The 27720-nt window shown below is 40.2% G+C and overlaps 1 protein-coding gene across 1 annotated transcript; it reads right to left on the bottom strand.

The window, feature by feature from the left end:
* Positions 1-1579: 1579 nt before the first annotated feature.
* On the bottom strand, positions 1580-26447 carry TARP (TCR gamma alternate reading frame protein). Its single transcript, XM_088051688.1, has 6 exons — positions 26400-26447; positions 25975-26284; positions 11599-11654; positions 4870-5160; positions 3355-3411; positions 1580-2641 (listed from the first exon to the last, which is right to left on the bottom strand). The coding sequence occupies exons 1-6, from the start codon at positions 26440-26442 to the stop codon at positions 2508-2510; spliced, it is 891 nt and encodes a 296-aa protein (XP_087907814.1). The 5' UTR covers positions 26443-26447; the 3' UTR covers positions 1580-2507.
* Between the last annotated feature and the right edge of the window lie 1273 nt (positions 26448-27720).

Genomic DNA, 27720 nt, shown 5'->3' on the forward strand with positions numbered 1-27720 from the left:
CACCACATTGCCTATAACAATTTTTGTAGTATTTGCATTAATTCTGCAACTCTATAGCAGTAGAGCAGCTACTGTAGTGGTGCTCATACTTGCAGAAGCTTGAAATCACTGAAAATCAGTAGTGTAAGATATGTGCTTGAGAAGTCATGTCTTTCAAGTGTTAGCAAAGTCCCAACAACAGAAGTTCACGCTTAATAGACAACATCTAACTCTGTCCTGTGCTTAGGACTGCAAGTCCTGCAGGCATCCTGCAGCACCCGAGTTACTGGGGCAGCAATAATCCCTGTGTATCACAAACATGCAGTTAGACCAAGTTGTATCAAACAGTGCCTTTCACCGTGGTATTCACAAGTAACTTAGGCATGTGGTTTTTCTAACTTTGTATTTGTATTAAAAGGAAATGGTTTAGAAGCCTACTGTGGTAAAAGGCTGTGGTCTAACTGTCCTCAGCTAATCACCCATTCTCATCACAGTCCACCTCCTCTGAACCAGTTGTGACTGGTTCAGTTTGTAGGGTTTTTCCACTACATAACCAAACCTTCCTGTAAACAAACACCCCAACACCCATAAACCTTCAAATCTACTTTTCCTCTTATTTGAGCTAAATAAATAAGAATTAAGATATTAGTGGGAGCAGTGTGTATTTGTATAAAAAACTTCAGGGATATGTGAGCTGTTGGAAGGTGTAAAACCTTCAACCAAGCATTTGAAAAATGCCAGAAACCAAGAGGTGATGGTTTAGGGTCGCATAAAGGCAGGGGGTTTGCTGTGTTTTCTCTCTTTTTCTGAACTGCAGGGACAATATCTTTCAGTTTTATGTAGGAGACACAAAGAGTAGATTTGGGGATCATGAAGTGAGAGATCTTTAATGCACTCAAGCATTTGTCTAGCAGAGATAGAGGAGACCCATATAATATCCAGGTAAAAACCATGATGCTACTCAAATCTACAGTTACTGTGTTCCAAAAATACCTTTGTGGCTGTTTTGTTTCACCTTGATTGGACCCAAACTTTAACAAATAATAGCATGGGATCCCAGATATTTCTCAAACAGAGTTTGACTGTAGACTAGAGATCACATCTTTCTTCACACTGAAGAGTAACATGACTTTGAAGGCAGTATTTAGTTGCTTTGGCTTCAATATGCGTATTCTAACAGCTTGTAATGTATGACATTAGGAAAATGGCTGTGGCTGTTAGAACTCAGCCTTGTATATTTTCCTTCCCTTAGGATAGCATGAGCCCTAGAAGGCAGTCCTGTTATAACAACATTTCCCCTTGGCTTGGTTTAGCTGTTTTGCAAAGCTTAGCTTTCTGTTTTATAGCAGAAAAGATGTAACAAACTAGTATTTATTGTTCTATATAAAAGTGTTTCTATTAACACATTGAAAAGCAGAAAAGTGATGTTTTGAGGACCTTTGATTACCTGAGAAATTTATATCAGCAGAGATACTAATCAGGTTTTCTAGACATCTTTGTACAGGCTGTGGAAATGCTGGAGAACAAACACATGCTTCATAAAGACAGCTGGAGGAAAGCTTTTATTGCCACCATCATTACAGACACAGTAAATGTAAATGCTATAGGGGCATATCTCCAAAACCTAGGGCAGAGTTTTGCCCAAAACCAAGCAAGTGATTTATCCCAATACGTCCACTTCCTACTTCTACGCATAAATTTGAAAGGAATTGATTTGTGGAACTGGGAGATTAAGGGTTCAAAGTATCTGAGAATTTTTCTCCCTTTGTGAATATATTTTATCAGAGCTTCACATTTGCAGTTTTGCTCAGTTTTAAAAGGTGTCCTTAAATAAGGTGATGTGGTGATGTTCAAGACCATTGTGATAGTTTTCTTTTTTATTAAATTACAATGTGCAGATTTTCAGACCATGTCACAGTGCTGGTGGATTTCTTCAATTTCTGCACATGTACACTTTAGAATCTCTTTTATTCTCATCTGATTTCTTAATTCAAAATTCTTTTGTTCACTTTTAAAAATTTTGTCTAATTGTCTCTTAAAGCACACCACTTCAGAATAATTAATTCCAGATTTGTTGGATACATGAGAGTTGCAACAAATCACTAAAAGTAAAAATGAACCAAACCTGTGAATTTCCTGTACAGGAATGCTCCTAACAAAGCTTTAAATGCAGTGACAAAACACATCTGTACTTTATATGTCAAAAGCCCTGTTATACCCCTAAGCTTCTGGATGCATATCCACTTTTGACATGGCTACCTTCTTCATTTTGCAATACAGACTTGGATTAAAATGCATTATTCCTATTGCCTATCTTTATTCAATATTCAGAAAAAAATTAGGAAAACTAGCCTGATATAAAAACACTAGCAGTAAAGCAAAATGAGCCCTTATGCACTAATACCAGAATATTATTTTGGATTTTTTTTTTTTTTCTGTTCCAACACCAAGAGCAGGGGAGTCTATATGGATAAGCACACGGCAAAGTAAATTGAAGATCAATTTGTACCCCTTTCTCAAAACAGCATTTATGCTTTCTTTCCTTGGTGCTTGGTTGAAGCCCACACTCTGTAGATGAAGAAGAGTATGATAAGATAGTACATGGAGCTCTTCAGAAGAAGGATGATATATATTAAATATGCTGTCCTGTGCATTAACTGATCTGTAACAAATATAAGACAGAAAAGTCTCATTTAATGTCAACATTGTATAGCATCCTAAAAAATGGGACAATGTAGTCAGTTTACTGCTGCAATTACATTGACACCAGAGTACAGCATAAACACGTACAAGATCTGTTCTGCTCTTTAAGTGGGTTTGCACCTCTAATGAGTTCTAGACCTAGTGGGTTTCTTAGCACTAAACTGACTCTCAGCGTCACTGGGTTATTATTCCTTGTAAAGACAAGAGCATAACTGTAGTGCTTCCACCACTTAGTACGATGTTTGTTTAAATCCTTTTGTGTTGTATTTAATGTATTTCTCTTTGCTCATGATTCTTTCTAAATACCATTCAAGACAAAAAAAATTTCTTTGCCCAGAGTTCTGGGCAATTGCTAGGCTGATGTAGCATCAGCAGAAATGTTTAACTACTCCGAGTGTTTAAAAAAGTGGGGCTTAACGCAGGCTAATAATCTAGTAGCCCAAACAGCATCTGTAACATCTTAATGAAGCTACCTGTAAAGGCAGGAGAGCCCCTTATAAGAAGCTAGTTCTGAGTAGTGATGAAAGGTTTTTGAGTTGCCAACCCCAGACTTGAAAGATTTCCTGTATACTGCTAAGAAAGATAATTTTTGGATCGTTCAGATCTTATGTAGCGATATCTAACTCTTGCATGACATGCATCACTTTCCCACATTTTAACACATTAAATTACCTCTATTGAAAACTGTTCTGCAGTCCTCTTCCTGAGGAGCAGTCTTCACAGAATCGACTGGAAAGAGAGTTTAAATGCCCCAGTTAGGTTTTTCTTTAATTTTAACAAACATGAATTGAGAAATAGGGGAAAAAAGAGGCTGGACACAAACAAGGCTGGGAAAATGCCCCAGTTAGTATTAAATAAAAAACAGGAGCCTTAAGATTAGTCTGCAAAGCAGATATTCACAAGTAGAATTCATTTGAAGAGAGAATTGGAAGAGGAGAAATGCTTGAGGAAGTGTCTGGGTATTGGTTGCCATAAGTGGGAGATGTGTCTTTGCCCTTTCAGGAATGTGTCTGTTAGGCTGTTCCTGCGCAAAGTTTTTTATTTGGAAGAGTAGTCAGTTTGAGCACCTGACCTTGTCAGTGAAGTAGCTGAAGTCCATTTGCCTTCACAACCTACTGTTATCAGAAATGCAGAATAATTTATATTGGAAGAGACTTCAGTTAATATGCTAATATGTTAGTGGTTGTTCAACAACAAAGCATAATAATGAGGAGTGTTTGATCTTAACTTTCCCTACTGGGAATCTTGGTGCTGCTTTTTTTTCTAAAATACATCCTTTTTGTTCTTGAAGTAGCAAATTTGAGTTTGTTCTTGTTTATGTTGTTTGTATGCATTGATACAAACATTAAGGACATTTATATTGCATCTCTAAATACATCCTCCATATAAATAAAATATATTTGGAAGGTTGAAACATAATTGTTGTTTGTGGCCATGAGCTCACTCATTGGAGTTAAGTTAATTTATAGTAAGCTAAGCAGAGGTAAGTATGGAGAGAAGATTAATCTAAACCAATTTAGACAACTTTTCTTATAGATGATTTAAACAATTTGCATTGAGTATAAGCTACTTTTTCTTTAAAGTTGCATTGTCTTTCAGATTTGGCTTTCAACAATCAGAATCAATCTTTCCACAATTAAAAACAAAACCTTATTTTTATACATGGCTATTAACTTTTATTAACTTATTATTTCTGGATAGTGGGTAAGTAATATTTTTAAACTTGCTCTACATCCTCAGTGACCTCATTTTTAACTCCTTAGATTTTTATAGCTGTGATAATGTCAAGGGGTGTCAGAAGGACTTTCACCTGTAAGATATGAGAAATAATGCTGTTTCCAGAAACTTCTGTAAGATGGAAAGGAACAGACATGTTTCAGTGCAGATCTGTTGGAACTGTGCTAGTTTACACCTGATGAGATTCATTACTTTAAAATAACTATTATTTTTCTGTAAAGCAATTTTTTCTATAAACAATGGGATGCTTATTTGGGGACCATAACAGGCTGAGTTACTTTTCCTGGTAAAACTTTGGGTAGTTTCACCAGTTGTGTACTTTAGCTATTGTGCCTAGGAGCACAGATGTTTTCATCAGTAATAGAAAGCATTATTACTCTAATTTTATTGTAAAGAAAAATTAGGTTTATAATAGTACATCCAATTACATTTTTAACATGTGGAATATACCTTGTGTTGACAGTGAAGCCTTTTCCTTTTCATGCTCATATTTGCAGTAGTATTTCTTGTCCTCATTCTCTGCTGGCACAGTTAACCAACTGGCAATTGAGTATTCATCCTCTTTTCTGGACAGCCAAGTGTCGCCTTTTACTACGTTGTCTGTTACCTCCTTTTTGTCTTCAGTCCATGTCACCCTAATAACTTCTGGGTAGAATTTCTCAATAAGGCAAACATAGGTTATCTGATTTTCATGTTTTTTCTGCAGGATTTCAGAGTTTGCTGGGGGAGAACTTCCTTTTTCTGGATGGGTTATTGGAGGGAGAAAATTAACAAAACAGAGAACTGGAAGATCAGTAGTGTACAGCAAATAAATACACAGCCAAGAATACAAATTCTAAAGAGCAACATAATAAAAGCCTTATTAACAAATATTAATACACTTGTAACAAATGTAAATGCTCTTTTGAGAAACATTAAGAAAGTGAAATACTGTTGAATATACCAATAGCTGTTAATCTCACTTGAAACTGAGTTAGAAACCTTAAGGTGGCTATATCCCACAACCTTCCAAGCAGTACTGCTGTCAGAAAGTGTATTTACCCATTCAAGTCTCTGACAATTATTAAATAATTGTAATATTTCCTGAACTCCATTTATTCAATAAGAGGAATTTAATATTGCTCTACAGTATTTATGCAAAAACAAGTACATTAAATTTTGTCCACAGAATATTAAGCATAGACCACTTACCTTTAAAATCCTAGCAATCTTATGTCCCCAGTATAAGTCCCCACTGTTACATAATTAACATCAGCTATATCTATTAATTTTTTAAAAGCCAATATTAATTTTATGATATTTTTAGGGGGTGAGGGAAGGGAAGACAACAATGACTGCTCTGTTTTTAAGGCATTCCATGTATTTGCCAGGTGAAGATTTTTATCAAGACAGGAAAATGGAATCACAAAATGCCCTAGACACCAAAGGTTGGCAGTGCCATTCAGCCATACTAGATCTGTTTAAATGATTGAATTATTGCATCTGGAAATGAAAAACCAAAGCTAAACTAAAGCAGAAGAACATGCTATAGCTGGATAACATTTTCACATCTAAACAGCATATCTAGCCAGAGTTGTCTGCACAGGCGTTGTGCTTTGGGAACTATGCTCAGTATGAATATACATGTATATATTTTAAATTTAAAGTGAGCTGTTTCCACGAGCTTATTTGACATAATCTCCATTTCATTTGCCTCTCTGGATTATGCCTGGATGCTCTCTGGATTAGGAGGAGACAAAATCATCTAGATTCTGTCCACATTGAGATAGGTTTTGATATTATTTAAGTGGATAGTAAATTTAAGGGTCCGATTTAGGTAAATGTGAGCTTCTGCAGTGCTCACAGGCAATCATTTCTGTCCATGCTTAACTGCAAGTGAAGGCTGAATACAGTTTTCAAAACTGACTTTTGTTACATAGAAAGTACTGCTTAAGAGTATTGTTTTAAGGCAGCAGAGAACTTTTAGGTGTTCCCTTATCCCACTTTTTCTCTTGAATTTCTATATAAATCTCTGCCACTGAATTTGAGCAAGTAGATGCATGGGGTTTAAGTTTTCGTCTGACTGGTGCCGTTTTAATGCATTGGGAGAAAATACATTACTATAAAACTCATTTTTGCCAAAAAGCTTCCACTTTTCTTTAAATGATCTGGCTGTTCTAGAGAAATCTTCTACATTGCGTTCTCCCTGAAACAACTTACTGATTCTTTGAAGTATTTCAAACTTGGTCCTTAAAGAGAAAGATGACCTGTCTACCTTCCTTATATTAAGAGTTTCCTTCATTTTAGAGAGGTCATTAAAATGACAATTTGGACTGAGTTCTGTTGTATCAGAAATAAAGTTTCTGACAACTTTATAGCTCCTTAACATTAATTTAGGTGTTAATTTTATCTTCTGTATGCATCAGTCCTCCCAAGGATTGAAGATTAGAGCAATTTCTAAAATTATCTATTTGTTGGTATATGTTCACAAGACCATGAAGTAGCTCTTGGCCCAGCGTATTCTGCAAAGCTTCATGACTATTTTAGAGGTTTCTATTAGATTTTCTAAGTTTAGTAAGTTGCTCTAATTTCAGTACATTTAATTGCTTAGTTTGACATTCTATCAGGATATCAAATCTAAGTGGAGAGGCAAGAGAGATTCTTCTAACTGCTAGCTCATCCTACTCATTTTAGAGACTTTGGTTATGACGGAATAATTTCCACCTCTGGAATTGCCAACATCATTTCATTTATTGCACCCTAGGTGTGTAGCTTACATGAAACACCTAAATCATACCAAAATACTGAGGGAACACTTTGCTTGAATAATTGCTGCTGTCTTCAGGCCTTGAAGCGTCTCATGTACATATACGGGCAAATGGATGACAGTGGAGAATTGAAAAGAGTTAAGTTTTTCATCTATCTATCTATCTATCTATCTATCTATCTATCTATCTATCTATCTATTTTTACTTGACAAAAAGTATCTTTGTATGCATGTTTCTGAAAAAAAAGTATGAAAACTTGTAGAATCGGTTGTAAGTTTTGATGTATTTTCAGGCTGTTCCGCAAAATCTTTGAAGTCAGTAAGACAGTTTGCACTGGCTTTTCTGGGTAAATTATCTGGTTCTTTCTAAAGAATTGAAGTAATGAACTTGAACTCCTCTGTCAGTTTTGATTCGGCTAAACATTGAAAACTGTTGTGGTTTACCTTGTTAAACAGTTTTCTAAGGCAGAGGTATATTAAGATGTATATAGGTCTTACTTTTTCATGTAAAATATAGGTATGAGCAGATATTTCTTAAGGTAAGATTTGTCTTTTCTCTCATGTAACAATGCAGAGAGGCTGTAAAACATTGTTCAAACAAAATCCTGGAGTTAGGTTCATTACCAATGAGCTATTAAAAAATTAAGTTCAAAATATATGTTTAGATAGATTAGCTGTCAAAAGTTTTCCTTAATTAAACTCCCCCACAGTTTCTTTATAAGTATCTATAAATAAGATTTATAAATAAGGTCACTGTGTTTTTAAACTGAAATTTTAGTTCTCACTACTTGGATGATCCCACAAAATGGAGTTATTTTGTACTGACACTCAAAGCTCCTCTGTCGCACTTTAAGCCAGTGGGACTGGAGGGCACTCAGCGCACCCAGCTCATAAACAGGATTCTTGTCCTGCTTGACAGCAGGCCTGATTATAACTGATAACAATATAGTATAGTCTTGGCCTATGGTGAGCCTTTCCAAATACCTTAAAGAGCTGTCAGCCTTCTTCCCAAAGCTTTCCCATTACAAAACTTTTAAAAACGTAAGACTGTGAAAAAACTTACCAGAGACAATGAGCTTTGTGCCAGAACCAAACACTACATACATCTGCACTCTGGTACAGTCCTTTACAGAAACTGCGGTCTGAAGGACGCGATGACTTACAAAGGTACCTGGACAAGCTCAAGAATTGGGCCCATGGGAACTTCATGAGGTTTAACAAGACCAAGTACCAGGTATTGCACCTGTGTTGGGACAACCCCCAGTACTGACAGGCTGGGGGATGAACAGATGGAGAGCAGCCCTGGGGAGAAGGACCTGGGGGTGCTGGTGTTTGGGAGGCTGGACATGACCCAGCCATGGGCACTCCCAGCCCAGAGAGACAAATGTGTCCTGGGCTGCACCAAAAACATGACCAGAAGAGCAAGGGAGGGGATTCTGCACCTCTACTTTTCTCTGATGAGACCACACCTGCAGTGCTGAGTCCACCTCTGGGGTCCCCAGCACAGGACAGATATTGACCTGTTAGAGCAAGTCCAGAGCCAACACATTGATCAGACCTCTCCTATGAGGAAAGGCTGAGAGAACTGATATTGTTCAGCCTGGAGAAGAGAAGGCTTTGGGATTGCCTAATTGCTTCCTTCCAGTACCTGAAGGGAGCCTACAAGAGAGGTGGAGACACTTTTTTACAAGAGCATGTAGTGACAGGACAAGCGGGAATGGCTTCACACTGAGAGTAGGGTTATTCTAGATCTTAGGAAGAAATTCTTTACTGTGAGGGTGGTGAGCTACTGTAACAGAGAGTTCAGAAAAATCGTGAATGCCCCATCCCTGGACGTGTTTAAGGCCAGGTTGGATGGAGCTCTGAGCAGCCTCACCTAGTGGAAAGTGTCCAGCACTGGAGTTTAAACTAGCTGATCTTTAAGGTCTCTTTCAACCTAAGCCATTCTATGATTCTACGATTTTGGCCAGAAAAGTACCAGATTCAACAACTATATTATGAACAATAAGATTCTCTTGATTTGGCTTCTTGAAAGTAAAATATTTGGATTCAATCTCAGTTAATGCTTCTATTCACAAAGACCCTTATCCTAAGTCCTGGTTTTCTCCATTTCTTAATGATTTTAAGCTCTTAAATGTGAAGTAACTACAGCCCTTTTACTCTAGTAATGGGTCAAAAGCCTTGGCCTCATTAAGACAAAATCCTACAGAATTAGATTTATGCTTGAAAAGAATTTATTTTAAACTGTATGTAGGAAAAGCATGGCAATTACCCAGTTAGGTAGGTAAGGGTTTTCACTAAAAACAACATGCTTATCATGTCACAGATATTTCCACTGAATTATATTTACTAAGTCCTTCTGGCATAAATCATTATACCAATTTGCTTGATAAGTTAATATAGGTTTATGTATTAACCTAGCTTAAAACACTTGGTAGAAGTACTTCCTCTGCCTTTTATTTGAATAGTTGTTCACTTCAGGATTATGTCATTTAAAGCACATGTGGGAAGTGGGAAAAAATATATTTGTCTGCCACTTTCCATTAAAATTAATGTCTCTGCAAGAAAGGATCACTTATTCATTAAGCAATTACTAAGCAGTAATTCACCATAATTAATACTGAATAATTAATTAATTTGTTAAGCGGTTATTAAGTAATGAGAGGAAAATTTGGAGGTGCTAATTTATTTCAAATGCAAAGTATTATGTATGTGACGAAATAATTATGAACAAGTTATTTCACTTTTTCTAGCCTAATTCAAAAATATTTTTTGCAATGTCCACTTCATACTGCTCTTTGTATCTGTATTAAAAAGAGGTTTTCTTTTTTAATACTTAATTCTCATTTTCTAGATTCCCTGAATTCTCTTGAATTCCCTCAGTAAGCTGGAGGAAAGAATGAGGTCTCTGAAAACTATTACACACCATTTTCCATCAGATTTCTAGGAGAACTATGATCAAAAGTGGCTTGAAATAGCTTCTTTTTAGGCATGTTTGTGATTCTAACCCACTGCATTACAAATACCACAAGGATGAATATGGGAATGGCCAGCTGGGGAGGAAAATCCTGCACAATGAACAGTGCTGATTGAGGCTCTAAGTGGCTGAGTGACCTCTGAGATAGTATAATACTCATCTATATGACCACTCCAAGCTCCCATAATTGTATGAACAATATAAATTCAACTTACCTGAGACAACAAGTTTTGTGCCTGAGCCAAACACCTTGTTATAATAACCAATCACGGCGACTAAAGCCTTTACACTATCAGTGTGGCTCGGTTGTGTTTACATGGGTAAATAGTACTCTAAAGAAAATCAGATTGCTGTATAATCAATTTTTAGACCCTAGGAAAGTAAAAAAGGAGCAGCCACCTAAAATAAACTAAAGTTAAAAAAAAAGAAAAGGAAAAAAGGTGGAATTTTTGGAGGGCATATAAGTTGTTAAATGAACAGGATTCATCTCAATTAATTTGAGTCTTCTGAAAGCTTAGGTGGACAGATGGGGCAGATGGGGCACCTTAGCTCCATCTCTGCTTTATGGAAACAGGCAGCATCACCATAAGATTTATTTGATCAGATGTTGGCAAGATAATTTGCTCCTTATACATCCCCATAAGATCAGACTTAGAACTGGTGAACATTATGCAGAGATCTGAGGAGCATGAGACTGTTTACCAATATTTTTGTTACCAGTAACATGAAGCAAAACTGCATCGACTGGAATCAAAATTCCCACTAACAAGATACACCATTTCCAGCTGGTCAAAATTAGGCAAACTATTTTCATCTCAGATGCTTAGCTGAGCCAAATTACAGGCAAGTATCACAGCACCTAGGGTGTACTTGAAGCAAAACACTTTGAATTGTAGTAATAACTGATAATAAGCAGTTTCTGCAAAAGCTAGGAAGAGAGAGCAGCTTTTCAACTCTGCTTATCTTCAAAGGTACAACTTACTGTTCTGGGCATATCTCAGATAACTCTCTCATTTTCATTCACAGTCAGATACAGTCCGAAAGAAAAATATTTTGCTATTCATAGAATATATGTAACACAGAGGTTGGACATACTATTTTCAGAGTGAATTAGGAGTATCACAAAGGTCAAATATGCATACTTAGAGATAAAAAACATTTTTCTTTTCTCCAAATGCTGTCTTTGCCATATTTAAATTCATTTTTACATAGAAAATCATAATGGGATAAGATATAGGTCTCTGCTGCAATAGCTGTTGTGTTTCCTCCATTTCATGCATAAATACAGACCAATTACATTGTGTTCTGCAAATGCTGTTTAAGGGGAAAATCCTGAAAAGTATTCAGAACAGCAGATTTAGAGAAAGTTAAAATAACAGAGCACTTCTTGCCAGCCAATATCTAGCTGTATTGAAAAGCATTTCAGAAGTAGTCAAGTTTTACATTTGGTACTTACTTGAAACTCTAAGTTCAGTTCCACTTCCAAATATTTTGATGTCAGCATCCCACAGTCTGATAATGCTTATCAGTATCTCCTGCACTGAACTTTTCTTCCATAGGCTACAGAAAAAATCTCTCTGATTTAGAGGCTGGTGATAAATCTGACTGAGCGCTATAGCTGAATTTTCAACATTGACTAGAGTGCCGTTTCTAGAAATACCTTAATTTTTGTAGCAAGTAAAAAGTTCTGAAAATTTTTGGCCAGAGGCATGGATAGACAACGTTTTAAATTCCTCTGTAACTCTCCTCAGAAATTTGAAATTTGCCTTAATTATAGCCACCTTGATAATGTAATGTAGTTTCTGAGTAACATACTGTAGGCATTGCTATCTATATGCTTTATACTGAAAACAGCATTCATCCTTTCAATTGCACAGCTTCACCACAATTAAAAATAACACAAAAGCAAACCAGTTGCTTTCAATAGGGCCAGGAACTAGACATTCATTGCATTCTGGGAATTTTTCTTCCCAATCAATTTAGACCAGACCACTTCTGGCAGTAAGAAATTTTTTATTTCTCACATGCTGTTCTGGGAGTTAGCTTTCAAGAAGTTTACTTTTGTTTCCTAGAACAGGATGAAACCATCCCAATATTTAAATCTACCTACCCAATTGGGACACCATGCACAGTTTACAAACAAAATATGATTTATCAGGGAGAAATTAATTTTCCTCACAGTCTTTCATTCTTGATTATCTGAGAACCTGAATGATTCTGTGAAAATAAATTCAATGATAATGGTACTTACCAGAGACAATTAGCTTTGTTCCTGTGCCAAAGTATTTAATCCAGGTGCTCCACACTATGTTTTGACTTTGCAATAAGCAGGCATGCTCTCTTGATATACCATCGATGAAGAAGATCCCAATTTTTCAATCATTCATGGGAGTCTGCATGAAGACCTCATCCTTGGCTGCTGGGAGGTTGTTGGGAATTTCAGCTGGATGTTCAGCCAATAGCTGATGTCCTTCAGAGAAAATCTCTTTTCTGAAGTGTTACAAATTTGTTAGATAACCCTTCCACTTAATGTCTTAGAATTAGATTATGGTTTTTCTTTGATTTTAGGCAGCAAATAAGAACACAGAGTTCTGCATGTAAAAAAACCACGTACCTTCAGGTGAAAATCCTGCCCTTTACTAAAAGAGTACACCTGCAATTACATGACCTCAAGTACTACTTACATGGAGTTCATTTTTCATTGTCTGAACACAGAAGGGGGAAAGGAGGGAGAGCCAAAAGAATTGTGAAGATGTCTGTGTGCTGCATGTTGCATTTTCTTGCCCCAAGTACGTGGTTATTGTCTGCCTACCTCTTGGAATCACTCCAGGCTTTGCTACAGCAGCTCACTGGCAGCTTTTTATATAATAACTGGTAGGAGAAGGAGGCTTTGCCTTGCACAGGTTTTCTTATAAAGCAGCCCAAGATAACATCAGAGGAGTCACTACCCCGTGACTGTCAATCAAACAGCCTGCACACTTAGTTTGGCGTAAAAAATAAACTGAGTTAGAGTACTTCTGGGATCTCTTGTAGCATACTGACTGCAAAATTCTGTTGAGAAGTTATTATTTGTGGCAAAAGGGAGGAACTAGTGGGTGAAGGTCTTTCAGCTGAAGTAGATATAAAAAAACCCAGTGGTCTAATTTGACATCTTCTGGACAGAAACATCCTAATCACAACCACAAATTAAGGGCAGGAGTGATATAGACAGAATGATGCTGGCTGGTGTTTTTTCCTGCCATGACCTTGGACATGCAGTGAAGGAAGCCACCTATCTCAGTTCTGGACAGCAAGGGTTAATTTTTACAGTAGACAGGAGAGTGCATGGCTAGGACACACAAGTTATTCTACATCACCTCACCTAATTGCTGGATGTGGGGCAAGGGAGTCTGTTCTGGGGGAGAAGGGGTTCCTTCTGGTCAGGTACATGTGTTAGAGGGTAATGCTGGTTCCAGGCTGGAGGGAAAAGTCAGCTAATGCCAATTTCAAGCAGTCATGTGGGAATTGTATTGTATGTTGCACACTTCATTATTAACATTGTTCCTGTTATTATTTGCTTTCTTATCTTATTGCTGTTTCCAGTAAATTGTTCTTACCTCAACCCATGATTTTCTCCTTCTGTGTCTTCAATTCTCCTCTCCAGCCCTCCACAAGGGAGTAGGGGAGCAAGCAAGTATAACATGGTTTGAAGAGTTTCAGTGGGAGCACCACACTGGGGAATACCATTCCTAAACCACAACAGACTTACTTGGTGCCCAAATGGAGTATAAAAGTTTGAGATAACAACAGACCTATCCAGACCTGGTTGAAAACAAATTTGATCCAGGCATTCATTATATTAAGCATGGAGCACCGGTTACAATTTTGCTTGTTCTGTTCTAACCCTATCTATACATATTCCTGTATGTGCACCTTGCAGTGCTCTTTTTCAGAGCAGGGGGAAGGATCAGGGTTTCTTTGTTGAATATTGGGGGATATTAGCTAGTGACATGACAGCATAGAGGTCAGTGAGGGACATTGGGATGTGTATTCAGTGTTGCTCTCCTTCACTTACCTTGGGCACAATTTTTTTGGGTCTATTAATAATCATAGCCAGTTTGTGGAAGGAACAGGAGAGGATGATTTTCCCAAGATTTTTGCCCCCTTTTCTTGCTTCAGGCCTGTTACAACAGCTTTTGAGGATTTTTAATTTCTCTTGGGTGTTAAAGAAAGTATGTTACTGTTGCAAAATCTGCCAGGTCCCCTCAGTGTGGCCCATGCCACACAGTGTGGCTTAGAGTCGGGACAGAGATTTATAGGGAGGTTATTCAGAGATCTAACTTGAGGGTGGATAGTCACGAGTGCCATGAAATGTAGGAGAAAATGGAACAGCTTTTGAAGGATTATTCTGCTTCAGTATTTTGGAAGTTCACCCCTGAACCTCTGCAGGACCCTGGCAGAGGTGTAACTTACTGCAATGTGCCCTGCCTAGTCTTTACTGGACACAGTTCAATACCAGCAAATGCCCTCAGCAGGAAGAGGAGGAAAACAGACCAACAGGCACTGTAGCCGCTCAAACTGCAGCTGAATGAGAGGAACAACCCGTTCTAGCACAGAAGAATAAATCCAAGACAAAATCAGTTTGTTTAGTGAGGGATGAAGAATAGGGCCCTCACAACAGGAGGAAGAGGCAAGGCCAGAGATAAACACCTAATCCCTACCCCAGGTGAGCTGTGAGATATGTGAAAAGATTTCAGCTGCCAGTCAGGAAAGCCCTGGTGAACCTGCCTGCTCTGATGCTGGGAAATCGTGCCCCACAATGTGAAAGTAGATGGTAGTGAAGCCAAGCATCTGAGATCCTTGCTCCAGGACCTGGGCATTGGCAAGGGGATTGGGAAGAGGACAGAAACTTTCAGCCTCTGGAGGCAACTCCTTTCAAGCAGAAGGGAAAGGATTCTTTCATTCTCTCAAAGATGATCCAGTAGGGTACCCAAGTAAGTGGAATGCCATGGAAAAAGGTATCCAGTACCTGGGAAAATTAGCTGTGCTGAAGGTAATCTGTAGGGATTCAAATAACAAGCAGACCCTTGTCCAGTGTACACACTGTATGTGGCAGAAGTTTGTATGGAGCTTGCTATCCCTTGCAAGCCCTTTGGCATCCTTTGCATTGATGTCAATGAAAGAAGAAGGAACACTGCTTCAGGTGATTGCTTGACTCCGACAATATGCTCATCTTTTTCCTCCCTACCAGCCTGTGCCTCGGCTGTGGAAACACTGCCCAAGATTCCGGACAGACTCAAAAGATTCAAGCTTATTAGCTTTTCTTTGCTAATGTCTCCTGCTGTACTGTAGGGATACACTGAAAATGGAAAGCTGATGTATGGGGTCCTATACAGTGAGCTGCAGAAGCTATTGGGGTACAAGGTGGATCAAGTCTGTTTGCAGAGCTGAAAGCTGTCTAGCTGGGTTTAGATATCACTGAATGAGAGAAATGGCCAGTGCCTGTCTCATGGATGGTTGCAAATGCTCTGTGGGAGTGGATGGAGAGAGGAAAAAGAACAATTGACAGTGCAGAGGTAAATGCATATGGACTGCTGAACTGTGGCAAGACATCACTGGCTGGGTTGAGAAGCTGGTTGGAGAAGTACATCCTGTAGATGTACTGTAGATGTAGCCAAGAGTTGGCTACAACAACAGACAGGTGGAACGGGCTGCCAAAATTTAGTGTCTGAGATGCATCTTGACTGGCAAGGATGAATTATTTCTGGCTCACTGGGCCAATGACAGCTCAGTTCATCAGGGAAGATGTAACACACCAATGTGTTCTTGATCAAGGGGTGGACCCAATCATGGACATTATCTTCCAGATTATCCACAACTGGGAAACATACGCTGCAATCAAGCAGGCCAAGAGGGTAAGGCCTCTGTGGTATGGGGAACCATAGTCAAAATATAAATATGGGGAGGTCTGGCAAATGGATTGTGTCACACTCCTGCAAACCCACCAAGGCAAGTGCTATGTTCTTACAATAGGAGAAGCAACCACTGGATCGCTGGAGACGTACCCTGTGCCACACACCACTGACAAGACCACCGTCTTGGGTCTTGGAAAGCAAATCCTGTGGTGACATGACACCCCAGAAAGAACTGAGTCAGACAGTGGGACTCATTCTAAAAATGGCCTCACAGACACCTGGGCCAGAGAGCACAGCATTGAGAGGGTGTATCGTATTGTCTCTCATGAAGCAGCCTCTGAGAATATTGATTGATATGATGGACTATTAAAAACCATATTAAAACCAAGAGGTGGTGGGATCTTCAAACATTGGGATCTACATCTAGCAGAGGTCTCCTAGTTAGTTAACATCAGAGGCTTTCCTAATTGAGCTTGCCCTGCCCCATCAAAGCCTCCACATACCAGAGAAGGGGATAAAGTCCCCATGGTGCATATGAGGAATATGTGCTAGGGAAGACAGTTTGGTTTTGCCTCTAAAGCAAAGGCAAAGCCATCTGTGGGATTGTTTTTGCTCAAGCACCTAGATGCATATGGTGGGTAATGCAGAGGGACAGGGAAACACAATGTGAAGTTCAAGGGGTTTGATTTTTGGGTAAGAACAGTCTGTAATGTTGAACTGTATAATATTGGCTGCTGAATGACACTGCCACTGTATGCCATAACCATCATGGACAAAGAGCATGGACTGCTCCTGATACACCAGTTGTGAGCTCCTGATGCAGCTTGCAACCACCCAACAGCACACCAGCCCTTCTGCCCTGGAAAACACCTAGGGCAGACAAAACTAAGTCATGGACTAAATGAACTCAACAGACATCTTGGAGGGATGGCCATTGACTATAGGAATGATACTCATGTTTTTGTATTCATATAGATACGTGTATATATATACATAGCTGGAAGGTGTAGGATCTGAGTATGGGGTAGATGGTATAGAATAAGGAATGGATGATGTCCTGGTTTCAGACAAGACAGGGTTAATTTTTGCAGTAGTCAGGAGGGACACCTGTATTCTACACCGCCTTATGTCACTGCTGGGGGCAGGGGAAAAGGGGATCTCTTTTGGTTGGGATAACATGGCAGTGGTTTGTGTTTTACATGGCTCTGTGTGGTGAGTTCTTGTGCATGAATCATCACCTCTTCCTTGTACACTGTCATTAGTATTGTTGCTGTTACTGTTCCTTTTCTTATCACACTGCTGTTTCCAGTAAATTGTTCTTATGTCAAACCACGATCTTTTCCTTTTGTGCCTTCAGTTCTCCTCTCTAGCTCACTGCAGGTGGGAGGGAGAAGGGGAAGTGGGAGTGAGGGAACAGCACAAGGTTTGGGGTGATTCAGTGGGAACACTAAATTGGGGAATACCATTCCTAAACCATGGCAATTTTATTTGTCTTAATATGAAGTGGATCAAGATAATTGTTATAAGCAGGACATCATCAGCTCTGGTAGATAAGAGACTGTAAATCTCTAATTTAAACTGGTCTGTGTGGAATTTTGTGGTAACTGAGTATTTCGAGTAGACAGGGCTTGCAGGTTTTCCAACAGCTTATAGTTGGTTACATGTACAGCAGGGAAGATTACATGGGGAAACTTTTCCTCAAAAGTGCTTGGCAGTGCAAGCACATCATTCCCATCACCGAGGTACTTCCTTCAGCACACTGTACTTCTTTTCTGCCTACTCCTTCCTATGGGAGAAAAGTGGCTGAACCAGAAGATTACTGCTTCTCTGTTTGCTCCCCTAAAGACCACCAGAATTATTCCATGGCTATGTAAACAGTACCAAAGGAGTTTGTAAGTGTCCAGTATTTATGTGTTAAGTTTTAAGTCAGTGAAGGCATCCTTTGCCCTTTAAATAGATGTGTGTTGAAGACAGGAGTGCTAATGATAAACCAGACTTTGAGAAGGACATTTATGTGGGGTTACCCGCTCTTTTGGAGTAGCAGAAAAAGGTTGGGCCTTCCAGCAGCTCACTCAGATGCAGTGAGAAGACTGGTGGAGTGGCACATTTACAATCTTGTGGTTCAGATGTTGTGGGTGGGTTTTTTGCCTTGATGATCTTTGCATTTCTATCACAGTGAGGATCCCAGTAGGCACAGTAGTAAGTAGCAGCATCATCTGGAACTACATCTTTTATTGTAAGAAAACACTGCTTCTGGACAGAACTTCTTTCAACCAAGTATCTGTTTGTTTGAAAGCCACTTTCAGTGGTAACTTTGCCTCCTGAAACAAACAGAAGCCTCTGTGGAGCTTCACCCTCCTTCTGCTTATACCAATGTATGACAGTGTCATCAAAATTTTCCTGTAATGTCCGAATTTCACATGTCATCCGTGCACTTTTTTGGAACTTCGTGATAGATATAGGACTCTGCTTGGGAATTTCCTGTGCAAATCCATCTAGGAAAGAGAAAAGGAGAAAAAAATTGTCATTAGCTGGAATTGAGGGATTTGGAAAGATGCCTGTTGCCAAGCCATGGGTGCCTGCAAGGAAAGGTAGGAAAATAAGGAAGTACTCACAAGACCAAGGGGCTGTGGCCACAAGCACTACCAGCAGCAGCATGTTTGCTTGTCACGCTTTGCTCTCACTGAGATTCAGAGGAGGATGAAAGGCACTCCAAATGGAAACTGTGTCGTATGGAAGGAGGGGGTGGCTCTCTTGAATGGTCTTCAGTGATGAATCTTCTGTGTGCAAGCAGATGGGGTGTTTTTGCAGAAAATCCTTTCCAGGCTGCCAAATATTAAAATTGGAGAAAAGGCTGTATTCCTGTCTGCTTTTCAAGTAAATCTGGGAAATATTGATAAAATCCAAGGATTGTGGCCCTATAAAATTCTAGTCAAAGTGACTGAGAAAAGGTTGCAAGTAAAGATCATGTTCAGATACGTGTGGTGGAGTGAAGGTTTCAGCCTGGATGTTACCCTGGTGGGCAGTGAGTGTGTCCCTCACCTGAGGGGTGCAGAGAGGTGCGCAGTGTCACAGCAGGCGAGGACTGCCTCTTGCTGCTTCAGCTCAGTCACCTAGATGCAAGGTGCAGAAGTGCCCAGGGTGCCCCTGTGCTGGTAGTGCCCTCCACCAAAGCTGCAGACCATCAACCTGCAGTGACTGCAGAAGCTCAGCTGTGGGGACTTGTCTTTCCTTTGGTTCAGGGTGCGGGAGGAAACGCACAGCCGCAGGATTTCAGTTTCATAGCTTAGCTGAGATGCAAACACTTCTTGGAAACAAGGCTGGAAAACAAAAGAGAACAGCTGTTGTCAACAGCCATTGCAGAGAGACATCTTGATGAATGGGTCTGATGCTGTGAGGTCTCCCCTGTGAACTCTGCTGAAAATTAAAATACTTCCTTTTCCACCCCTTTCATGATTTTCTGCAGCAGGAAAAACAAAGTCTTGTCTCCCCAGCTGAGCCTGGGCTGTTGGTAGATAGGAGTGAAGACGGGTTACTTCGTTCCCTCTCCTGCTGGCACTTGACCACATACAGCACACTGGTGGTAATCACGCTGCTGAGTGGTTTGGAAAGGTGCATGTGAATGCAGAGCTGTGAGGAGGGTCAGGCAAAGACAGACAACTGCCCCTGTGTGGTGGCAATCAAAATGATCCCCTTCTTCCCTATAAATAAATGTGGGAAGGCCTGTTTAATTTTCTTTCAGGCCACCCTGAGGTGAAGGGAGGGAGAGTCAAGGAAGAAATCACTTATCCCGGCAGTCTTTTGCATGGCAACTATAGCTAAGCAGAATGAAAACTGCATTGGCTATTGCATGTTGAGGACCTGAAATCAAGGTGCTGTTGCCAAAAAGTACCATGGATGAAACAGAAGCAGTACATTGCTATTCTTCTCATCACAAAGCAAAAATCTTCTGATCACAAAGCAGAAATCTGTCAGGCACCTGATTCTAGATGAAGAAATGAAAGGAATACGTCAGTGACTGGATCACACATGATTAAAAGCCTAATTTACAGACACTGTCTAAGTTTTGTACTGTAAGCTTTCTAACACAGTAAGTCTACAAGTAGGAATAATTACTGACCAAACATGAAAGTGTCTATACGGAGAAGACACATGGAGTGGCTGGAATATTGTTTTACAAAATATCTTTCCAGGTTAAAATTATCACTAAAGAGACTTGTCACTGATGAAATGCCCAAAATGTATTTTGCTAAGAGCTTTGTTATCAAAGTTGTCTAAATAACTTCCTCCTTGTACATTAATGTTGACTAATCCTGATCACTTTCTTCACCTTCCTGTCTGTAAATGGTTTCCAGGATTAGTGGCTCCATCACCTTCCCAGACAGAGACAGTGCTAACCTGACTGCAGTTCCCTAGGTCTTCCTTTTTCTCTTTTTTGAAAATAAGAGAGACATTTAATTTCTTCTAGTCTTCAGGAACCTGTGCAGATTGTTGTGACCTTCCACAGGTAAGTAAGAGTGTCTTTGCAAAGGCATTGGCCAGCTGCCAATGTGGAAACATTCCATCAGGCACCATGGACTTAGGTGTGCACAGTTCAGGTGCTCACTAGCCTGATCCTCCTCCACCAAAGGCTTTGTCTTTCTTGCTCCAAACTTTCCACCTGGTCTCAGGGGCGTGGGATACCTGAAGGCCATTCTTATGGGTAAATGCTGAGGCAAAGGAAATAGTGAGTACCTCAGGTTTTTCCATATCATACATCACCAATTTCCCTGCCCCATCCAGCAGCTTTCCCTAGTGTTTGTTTTGCTGCTGCTGTATTTATAGAATCCTTTCTTGTTCCCCTTTACATCATTTGCCAAATTCAATTCTAGCTAGTTTATTGCCTTCCTAAGCCTATTCCTGCATGGTTGAACAGCAGCTACATACTCCTCCTGGATCACCTGCCCCTGATTCCACCTCTTTTATATTTCATTTTTATGCCTGATTAAAATCAGCAGCTTTTTGCTTACTCTGGAGGTACTCCTGCTGCCTCTACTTGGTTTTCTAGGTGTCAGACTGGACCTTTCTTGAACTTGGAGAAGATCTTTGGATATCAGCTAACATTCCTGGCCAGGGTTGTATCAAGTGTGATACTTCCAAGCAGGTATCTGAAGAACTTTAAAGTCTCCTCTCCTAAAGTTCAGGGCTCAGGTCCTGCCTTTTGCCTGGCAGCTTTCTCTCAGGAGTCTGTACGCCACTGGCTCATAGTCGCTGCAGCCAAACCTGTCCTGACCTTTCCATCCACAACAAGCCCAGTCACCTACGTCAAGAGGTTGCTGCCAACTCACCCCTGAAACATCCTCGACTGGTTGTGAGAAATTCTCAGATCCCACAGTACAATGACAAAAGGCAGGCTGACTGAAGTTAACATCTGAGGTCACATGTACCTATTTTTCAAACAGTTGAGGAGGACAGAAACATCCATAGAAAGATGTTATGCACTCAAATCTCATAGAAACTTTAACCAAAAAAATGTTCAGAGCCTGTAGAACTATAAATCTATCACTGTGGAGGTATTTGTGCTCATTTTTTAAAGGATACTGAACATGTGCACTCAAATTCAGAAAGTGAAAGATGTAAAAGTGTCTCGGTGTTTTGACCTAGCTTTCAGGAAAATGCCAGCTTTCCTGGAACCAGTCTTTGTAGAATCTGATTTTAAAAACTCAGCACACTTAACCCAAAGGCTCTCAGAGTCTCTGCTTGTCTGTGGCATAGCTCATGGCTGAGGATTTCAATTTATGTCTTGAACGTATCAAATAAGGAATTGTGACAATAAAATTAGGTTTTCTGGGCTGTTGTAGGACTTTTTAGTGGCTGAAATGCAAAGGAAGGCAAAAGAAAAATATGAAGGAGGATGTGCAAGATCAGCTGGTCTTCCCCCGTTCTTTCCTATTCCCGTCTTTTCTTCAAGAGAAAACACTGAGGGATGAAGAAATGTTGTTCTGCTTGCTAGGATTCTAACAGAGAAGAGAAATCTATAACTCACACACAAAGACAGACTGTGTTCACTGTCATGCAAGTGCTTTCAGTAAAATCTAGCCTTCATTTTAAGAGCAATGTTTCATATATTTATCTAAAAGTGACAGGAAGGCTTCAGTTTCTGGATGTTGCAGATAAATCTGAGTACTGGAATGATATACTGAATTGTCAACATCAGATCGATCAGATATTTAACACTTGTCATAAGACATAGTTGTTTTTCCTCTCCTGCTGCAGAAAGTCATGAAAGGGGTGGAAAAGGAAGCATTTTAATTTTTAGCGGAGTTCACAGCTTGTGGTTCAGAGCACAAAAAGTCTTTTTGTAAGGCTTATCTTTGCCCAACTGATGCTGTGGTTCTTGTTATGTACCAGTATCCACAGTAATAAATGCCAGAATCCCTCGGGGTTAAAGAACTTATCATGAGACGATATACAGGCTGAGTAGGATCGTTCTGAACTTGAAATCTATTTTTATTGTTGTTGTCATCAAAAACAGGTGCCCCTCCAGTCTCGTACAGTATCCTTTTCGGCGGCTCTCCGGGAAGCTGCCTGTACCAGTGCACAATGGTTTTGTCCCTCAGTTGACATGACATGCTGGCAGACGTGTCCTTCATCTGGTTCTGCAGCTCTGGGGTTTGCACTGGCACAAACTGCATGTCTACACCTGAAAGCAAAAGCATGGGAATTGCATGAGGGTAAAACTCCCGGAGTTTGGAACCAGCCTATGTTCACTGTGGACAGGAAGGAGACAGGAGAGGAAAAAGATCTTACAGGACCAAAATGAAGTTGCAAGAAGGACTGGAAACAGCAACATACTGCCTGTGCAGATTAGACCTGAAAATGAAATAAATAGAAACAGTTATAAATGTTATAATGTTATAAAGCCCTTCAGGTAGACAAAGCATCAAACGACTGGGAGGAGGAAATGACTCATTCAGCACATCCAATGGTCGTTCTTCAACACACCACCCAAGGGGTGTTACATTTACTGACAAGCTAAACCATGGCAGGAACAGCACAGAATGGACAAAAAATACTCAACCTGAAAAAAACTTATTAATCTATCTACCTACTACACTTATTTCAGACTTACCCACTGAGCACACACATAAAAATTCAAGTTGATCAGTCTGGCTGTTCCCAAGGATGTTCTCTTCTCAAACACCTCAGAACTGTCCCAGAAGAATGTTCCACCAGCCTTTCCCTAGAACTTCAGGGAATCAGAATAATAGAATGTTTTGGGTTGGAAAGGACTTTAAAGATCATCTAGCTTTCATCTCCACCCTGTGGGGAGGGATGTCATCCTCTAGGTCAGGTTGCTCAGGGCCCCATCCAACCTGTCCTTGAACACATCAAGGGATGGAGCATCTAGATCTTCTCTGGGTTGTCTGTTCAGTGCCTCACAACTCTCAGAGTAAAGAATTTCTTCCTAACATCTGCTTGAAAAAATCTTTCAGTTTAAAACCCTTCCCCGTTCTTCTATCACCATCTACCCTTGTAAAGATTTGTTTTCTGTCAGTGCCCTTTAGATACTGGAATGCTTCAATAAGGTCTCCCCTAAGCATTTTCATGTCCAGGCTGAACAGCCCCAGCTAGGTTTTAACTAGGCTGGTCACTAGTGCTGTCTGCCAAGGCTCAGCACTGGGCCCAGTATTGTTCAACTTTCTCATCAATGACTTGGGGAAAGGGACAGATGCCTCTTGAGTTCACTGACAGCACGAAGCTGGAAGGAGTGGCTGATACCTCAGAGGGCTTCAGAGGGACCTTGACAGGATGGAGAGATGGGCAGGCTACTTCCCACCTGAGGGCATCTGCCTGCAGCAGCGTGGCAAATGGTCAGAGCTGTTCAGTGTTGCTCTAAGTGCATGTGGAATTTATGAGGCTGGTTGAGGATGATATGAGCTGGGCTCTGTGCGGCCCTTACACCTGGCTTGAGCAAGGTCTCACAACCAAAGGATGCCTGGGGTGAAGTGGAGGTCTCACAGCCCTGTGTGGTTTCAGTGAGGAACAAAGGAGCACCTGTGCCCATGTACCACCCCTTGTCCTCACTCTCCCTTCACTCTGAAAGGTGAGCCTTGCTGTAAATCTGCTCTGATGAGAAGAAAAGGCACACAAAAACTCTCTGGAAAAGATCAGACAGCAAACACTGCTTCAGATATTAGAGGGGGGTGGGGCAAAAGTGTTTATTTCATCACTTGTGTTAAATATAAATTCTGACCAAAAGTAAGTGACACTAAAAGTAAGTGACAAGTGACATATTTAACTTTCATGTCCCTTGGAATGCAAATGAGGAAGAACAGGAGACATGTAATACATGTATGGCCAAAGTTACCAAACCCCATCTATAGCATGTGATTGTTCCATCTCATTGGAAAGGGCCAAAAATTTATAGTATAAAAGGGGGCTTTGAGGCAGAAAGAGTTGGAGGGGCAGGAAATAGGTTTTGCCTGCTTCAGATTGATTGGTGGACTGTGTCTCTCCTTCTCTCCTGAGGGGAAGAATTTTGGTTAGCTTTGCACCTCCAACTGCATAGGAACAGGTCTAGGAATACTTAATCGTATTTGTCTATCTATCAATCTATCTTAGAAAAACAGTCAGCTGTTAATTTCACTGTGCATCAAGAATTACAGATACATAAAATGCCGTGTAAACATTTGGTCGCACTAACCGTGACACATTTATTTTGAAGATCTTTGCATCCCTTTAACTCTCTCAGGTTGTTGCATGAAATACAGAGTTCCTCTGGCAGTAGTGTCTTGCCAGCAGCAAGGTGGTTGGACCTCTGTGCAAGTGCCTGCCTTCCTTGATAATGGGGTTGTAGCACCAAATAGGAAAACATACAGCTGGTGGCTCTATTAGGACAGACTCAGTTGCTGTGGCAAAACCAGGGAGAAGTATGCATTTCTACCAGATAGGTATTTGCTGCCCCTTGCTTTTTATGGTACTTCCCCTGAATTTCAAAGGCTGAAAATATGCCCTGCAAAGACTTTATAGCAAATGGTCCCGTGGGAAGCAGCCATCATACATCATGTTCTTCCCTGAGAAAATTTTCACATTTTCTGACCCAAAAGAGAGAATCCTCTGGATAATTTTTAAGCTTTTGTCAATAGCACTGTACACAAATAAATCTCATATTACACCTAGTACAGAAAGTTAATACTTTTCTGTTGTCCTTGTGATAAATACATGAGTTTGTGTCAGGTCCTGTAGCGCAGATATACCTAAAATGAAAAAACCAAAAAAGAACTCGCATGGGCAGGGGGTTGTGAATACCCTTGCCACATGAAATTTCACTGCAGCTCTTCTCACAGCTGTCTGGCTGAGCAGTGCTGTATCACCACTTCTATATGTTCCCTGGTTTAATCTGCAGCTTGTCCTTGTAAAAGGTCTTCACAGCTCTTTCTTGGAACAGTCTTTTCAGGTGTTGCCCAGTGTAATGGATCCTTGCCTACAAAAGTCATTGTCATCATAACCATTAGGATGGGAGTTACTACTGATAAGTATCACCTTTATCTCCACCATCATCTGCATTTGAAGCCTCCCAAGCTAGATCTTAAGTGCAAATATCCTTCTCCTATGCTCCCTCCCCGATATTGCTTAGTTTTTGCTTTCTCAGGCTGTATTTGGGGAAGTATCTGTGTTGTTCAGAGATGATCTGTGTTACTATATAATTTAGCTGCAATGCCATCACCCACAGGAGTGCTCATTTTCCCCAGCACAGAGCATTGTACTACCTAAGTTGCATCTTTGGTTTTCTCCTTGTCTGATATTCATGTAAACATGCTCAGCATCAATGTGTTGGGGTGTTTAAGAGGCAGGAAAGTGCAGTTATGATTCTCTGTGTTTGACAGAAAGCCTTCCCCTCAGGGCACAGGCAGCTTTCTGTACAGGCTGCCTGTCACCTGCAAGTTCCGTGGAAATGCCAGTAGGCACAGTAGTAGGTACCTTCATCATTGGAGTTGATGTCATTGATTGTGAAAGTGCAGATATTTGTACCTCTCTTGAAAGAAGAATACTTGTTGCTGTACAAACTGTCATCGTAAGAAGCAGCACCGGGGCCGATGTACAGAATCCGTTCTGGAGCTTTGGAGAGTCTGTGTCGGTACCAATGTATATATAAGTGCTGGAAATCAGAAATACCCTCAGCTATACAGTCCATTGATGCAGTTGTCTTGTGCCCTCTGGTAATGGACAGTTGTCTCTGCTTTAGAAACATTTGTGCTTGTCCATCTAGAAAGAAAGAGAGAAAACAGAACAAATACTCTTAGCTTGCTATTCATTCACACACATAAACATGGGATGCATCCTTCCATTGCTCTGTGTCATGGTGACAAAGGGAACCTACGAGACCAGGCTGCTGCCAGGGCCAGGAGATGAAGCAGCAGCATCCTGAGGGCTCTTGCTTGTGTCTGCTCTCAGGAGGAAGCTAACAGCGCTCCCAGCAAGGGCAGAGCATTGCAACTGAGGAAAGGAAATTACTCACTTGGGCTTTCAGAGAGGTTGTCCTGGCAGGTGTTGTTTGAGATAAAGCAGCCTGATTGAACCCTTCAAAATCAACAGTCAGATTATAGCTTTACACAAGTGGCACAAACCTCCCTTCAAATTACCTTAACTCATCTATAAAGTAATTTTGTAGTCTAAAGCAAATTTTACCACTGATTTTAGACTAGTTGAAAGCTTCTAAACAATGCCTGGACTCTACCTTGGTCTTTCGAGACCAAGGAAATGGACTTTTCTTCAGGTTGGCTGCCAATAAAACATAAAAAAACAAAACTCAAATCATGGAGCTAAATGAATTGGAGGGGTGTGAAATTACTGTTTGTGACACAGATTGAATATTGAAGACCAGGAAAATACACAGCAGAGATTTGGGAGCTCAAAAGCAGGATTGTTGTGTTTGTGACTGTTTCTTGTCACAGGTAAGGTGAGATGCTACACCTCAGAGTAGCTTCTCCAAATGCTGGAAAAAAATCACAATGCCAAGAAACACAAATGCTTTGCAACCCCCATAGGCCTAGTTTAAAATAAAGACAATTAAGTCAAGTGAAATACAGAAATTATTTTGTGCAATTCAAAGTAATTTTTCAGACACAAGGTCACCTCTAATTTCCTTGGAAAGAACACTAAACCCTTTTCCTGTTGTTGTCATTTTACTTGTTAGACAGCTTTTAATTTTTCTTCAAGAATTTTCACACAGATCCATTAACTGCTGTCCTACAGTTGTGCCAGGAACCTGATCTTTCAATCTCCTGTGAAATGCAACTGGTGCCCCAGTGCACAGTGTGCTCTGGAGACCCCATACTGGGTACTGTCAATACTGGGTCCTTTGGGATAGGAACATAATGATCCGGTGACTTTATCAACATGTTGTTTGTTCATAAACAGAAAGAGCTGAAATTACTCAAAGGAATGTCTTTCTGTCTGCAAAAATAAAAACATCTGCTCTATAGCTGCAGTCTTGCTATATAGGATGAGAAGCCTCACTGAAGTCAATGAGGACACTTGTGTTTTAACCTAAATGAAAATGTGATCAGCTCCAGCAGAAAACAAAGAGAAAATAAAACTAGGTTCTCAAGTGACAGAGAAGTATAAAATGGGTATATTGCATCTGCAGTCTTAACCGGTGCTTCAAGTTTATTTTGCTAAAATATATAACCTATATATAT

Source organism: Pseudopodoces humilis, chromosome 1 (genome assembly GCF_049639895.1).
Source record: "Pseudopodoces humilis isolate 2021_Gansu_Grassland_sample_001 chromosome 1, ASM4963989v1, whole genome shotgun sequence".
NCBI lineage: Eukaryota > Metazoa > Chordata > Aves > Passeriformes > Paridae > Pseudopodoces > Pseudopodoces humilis.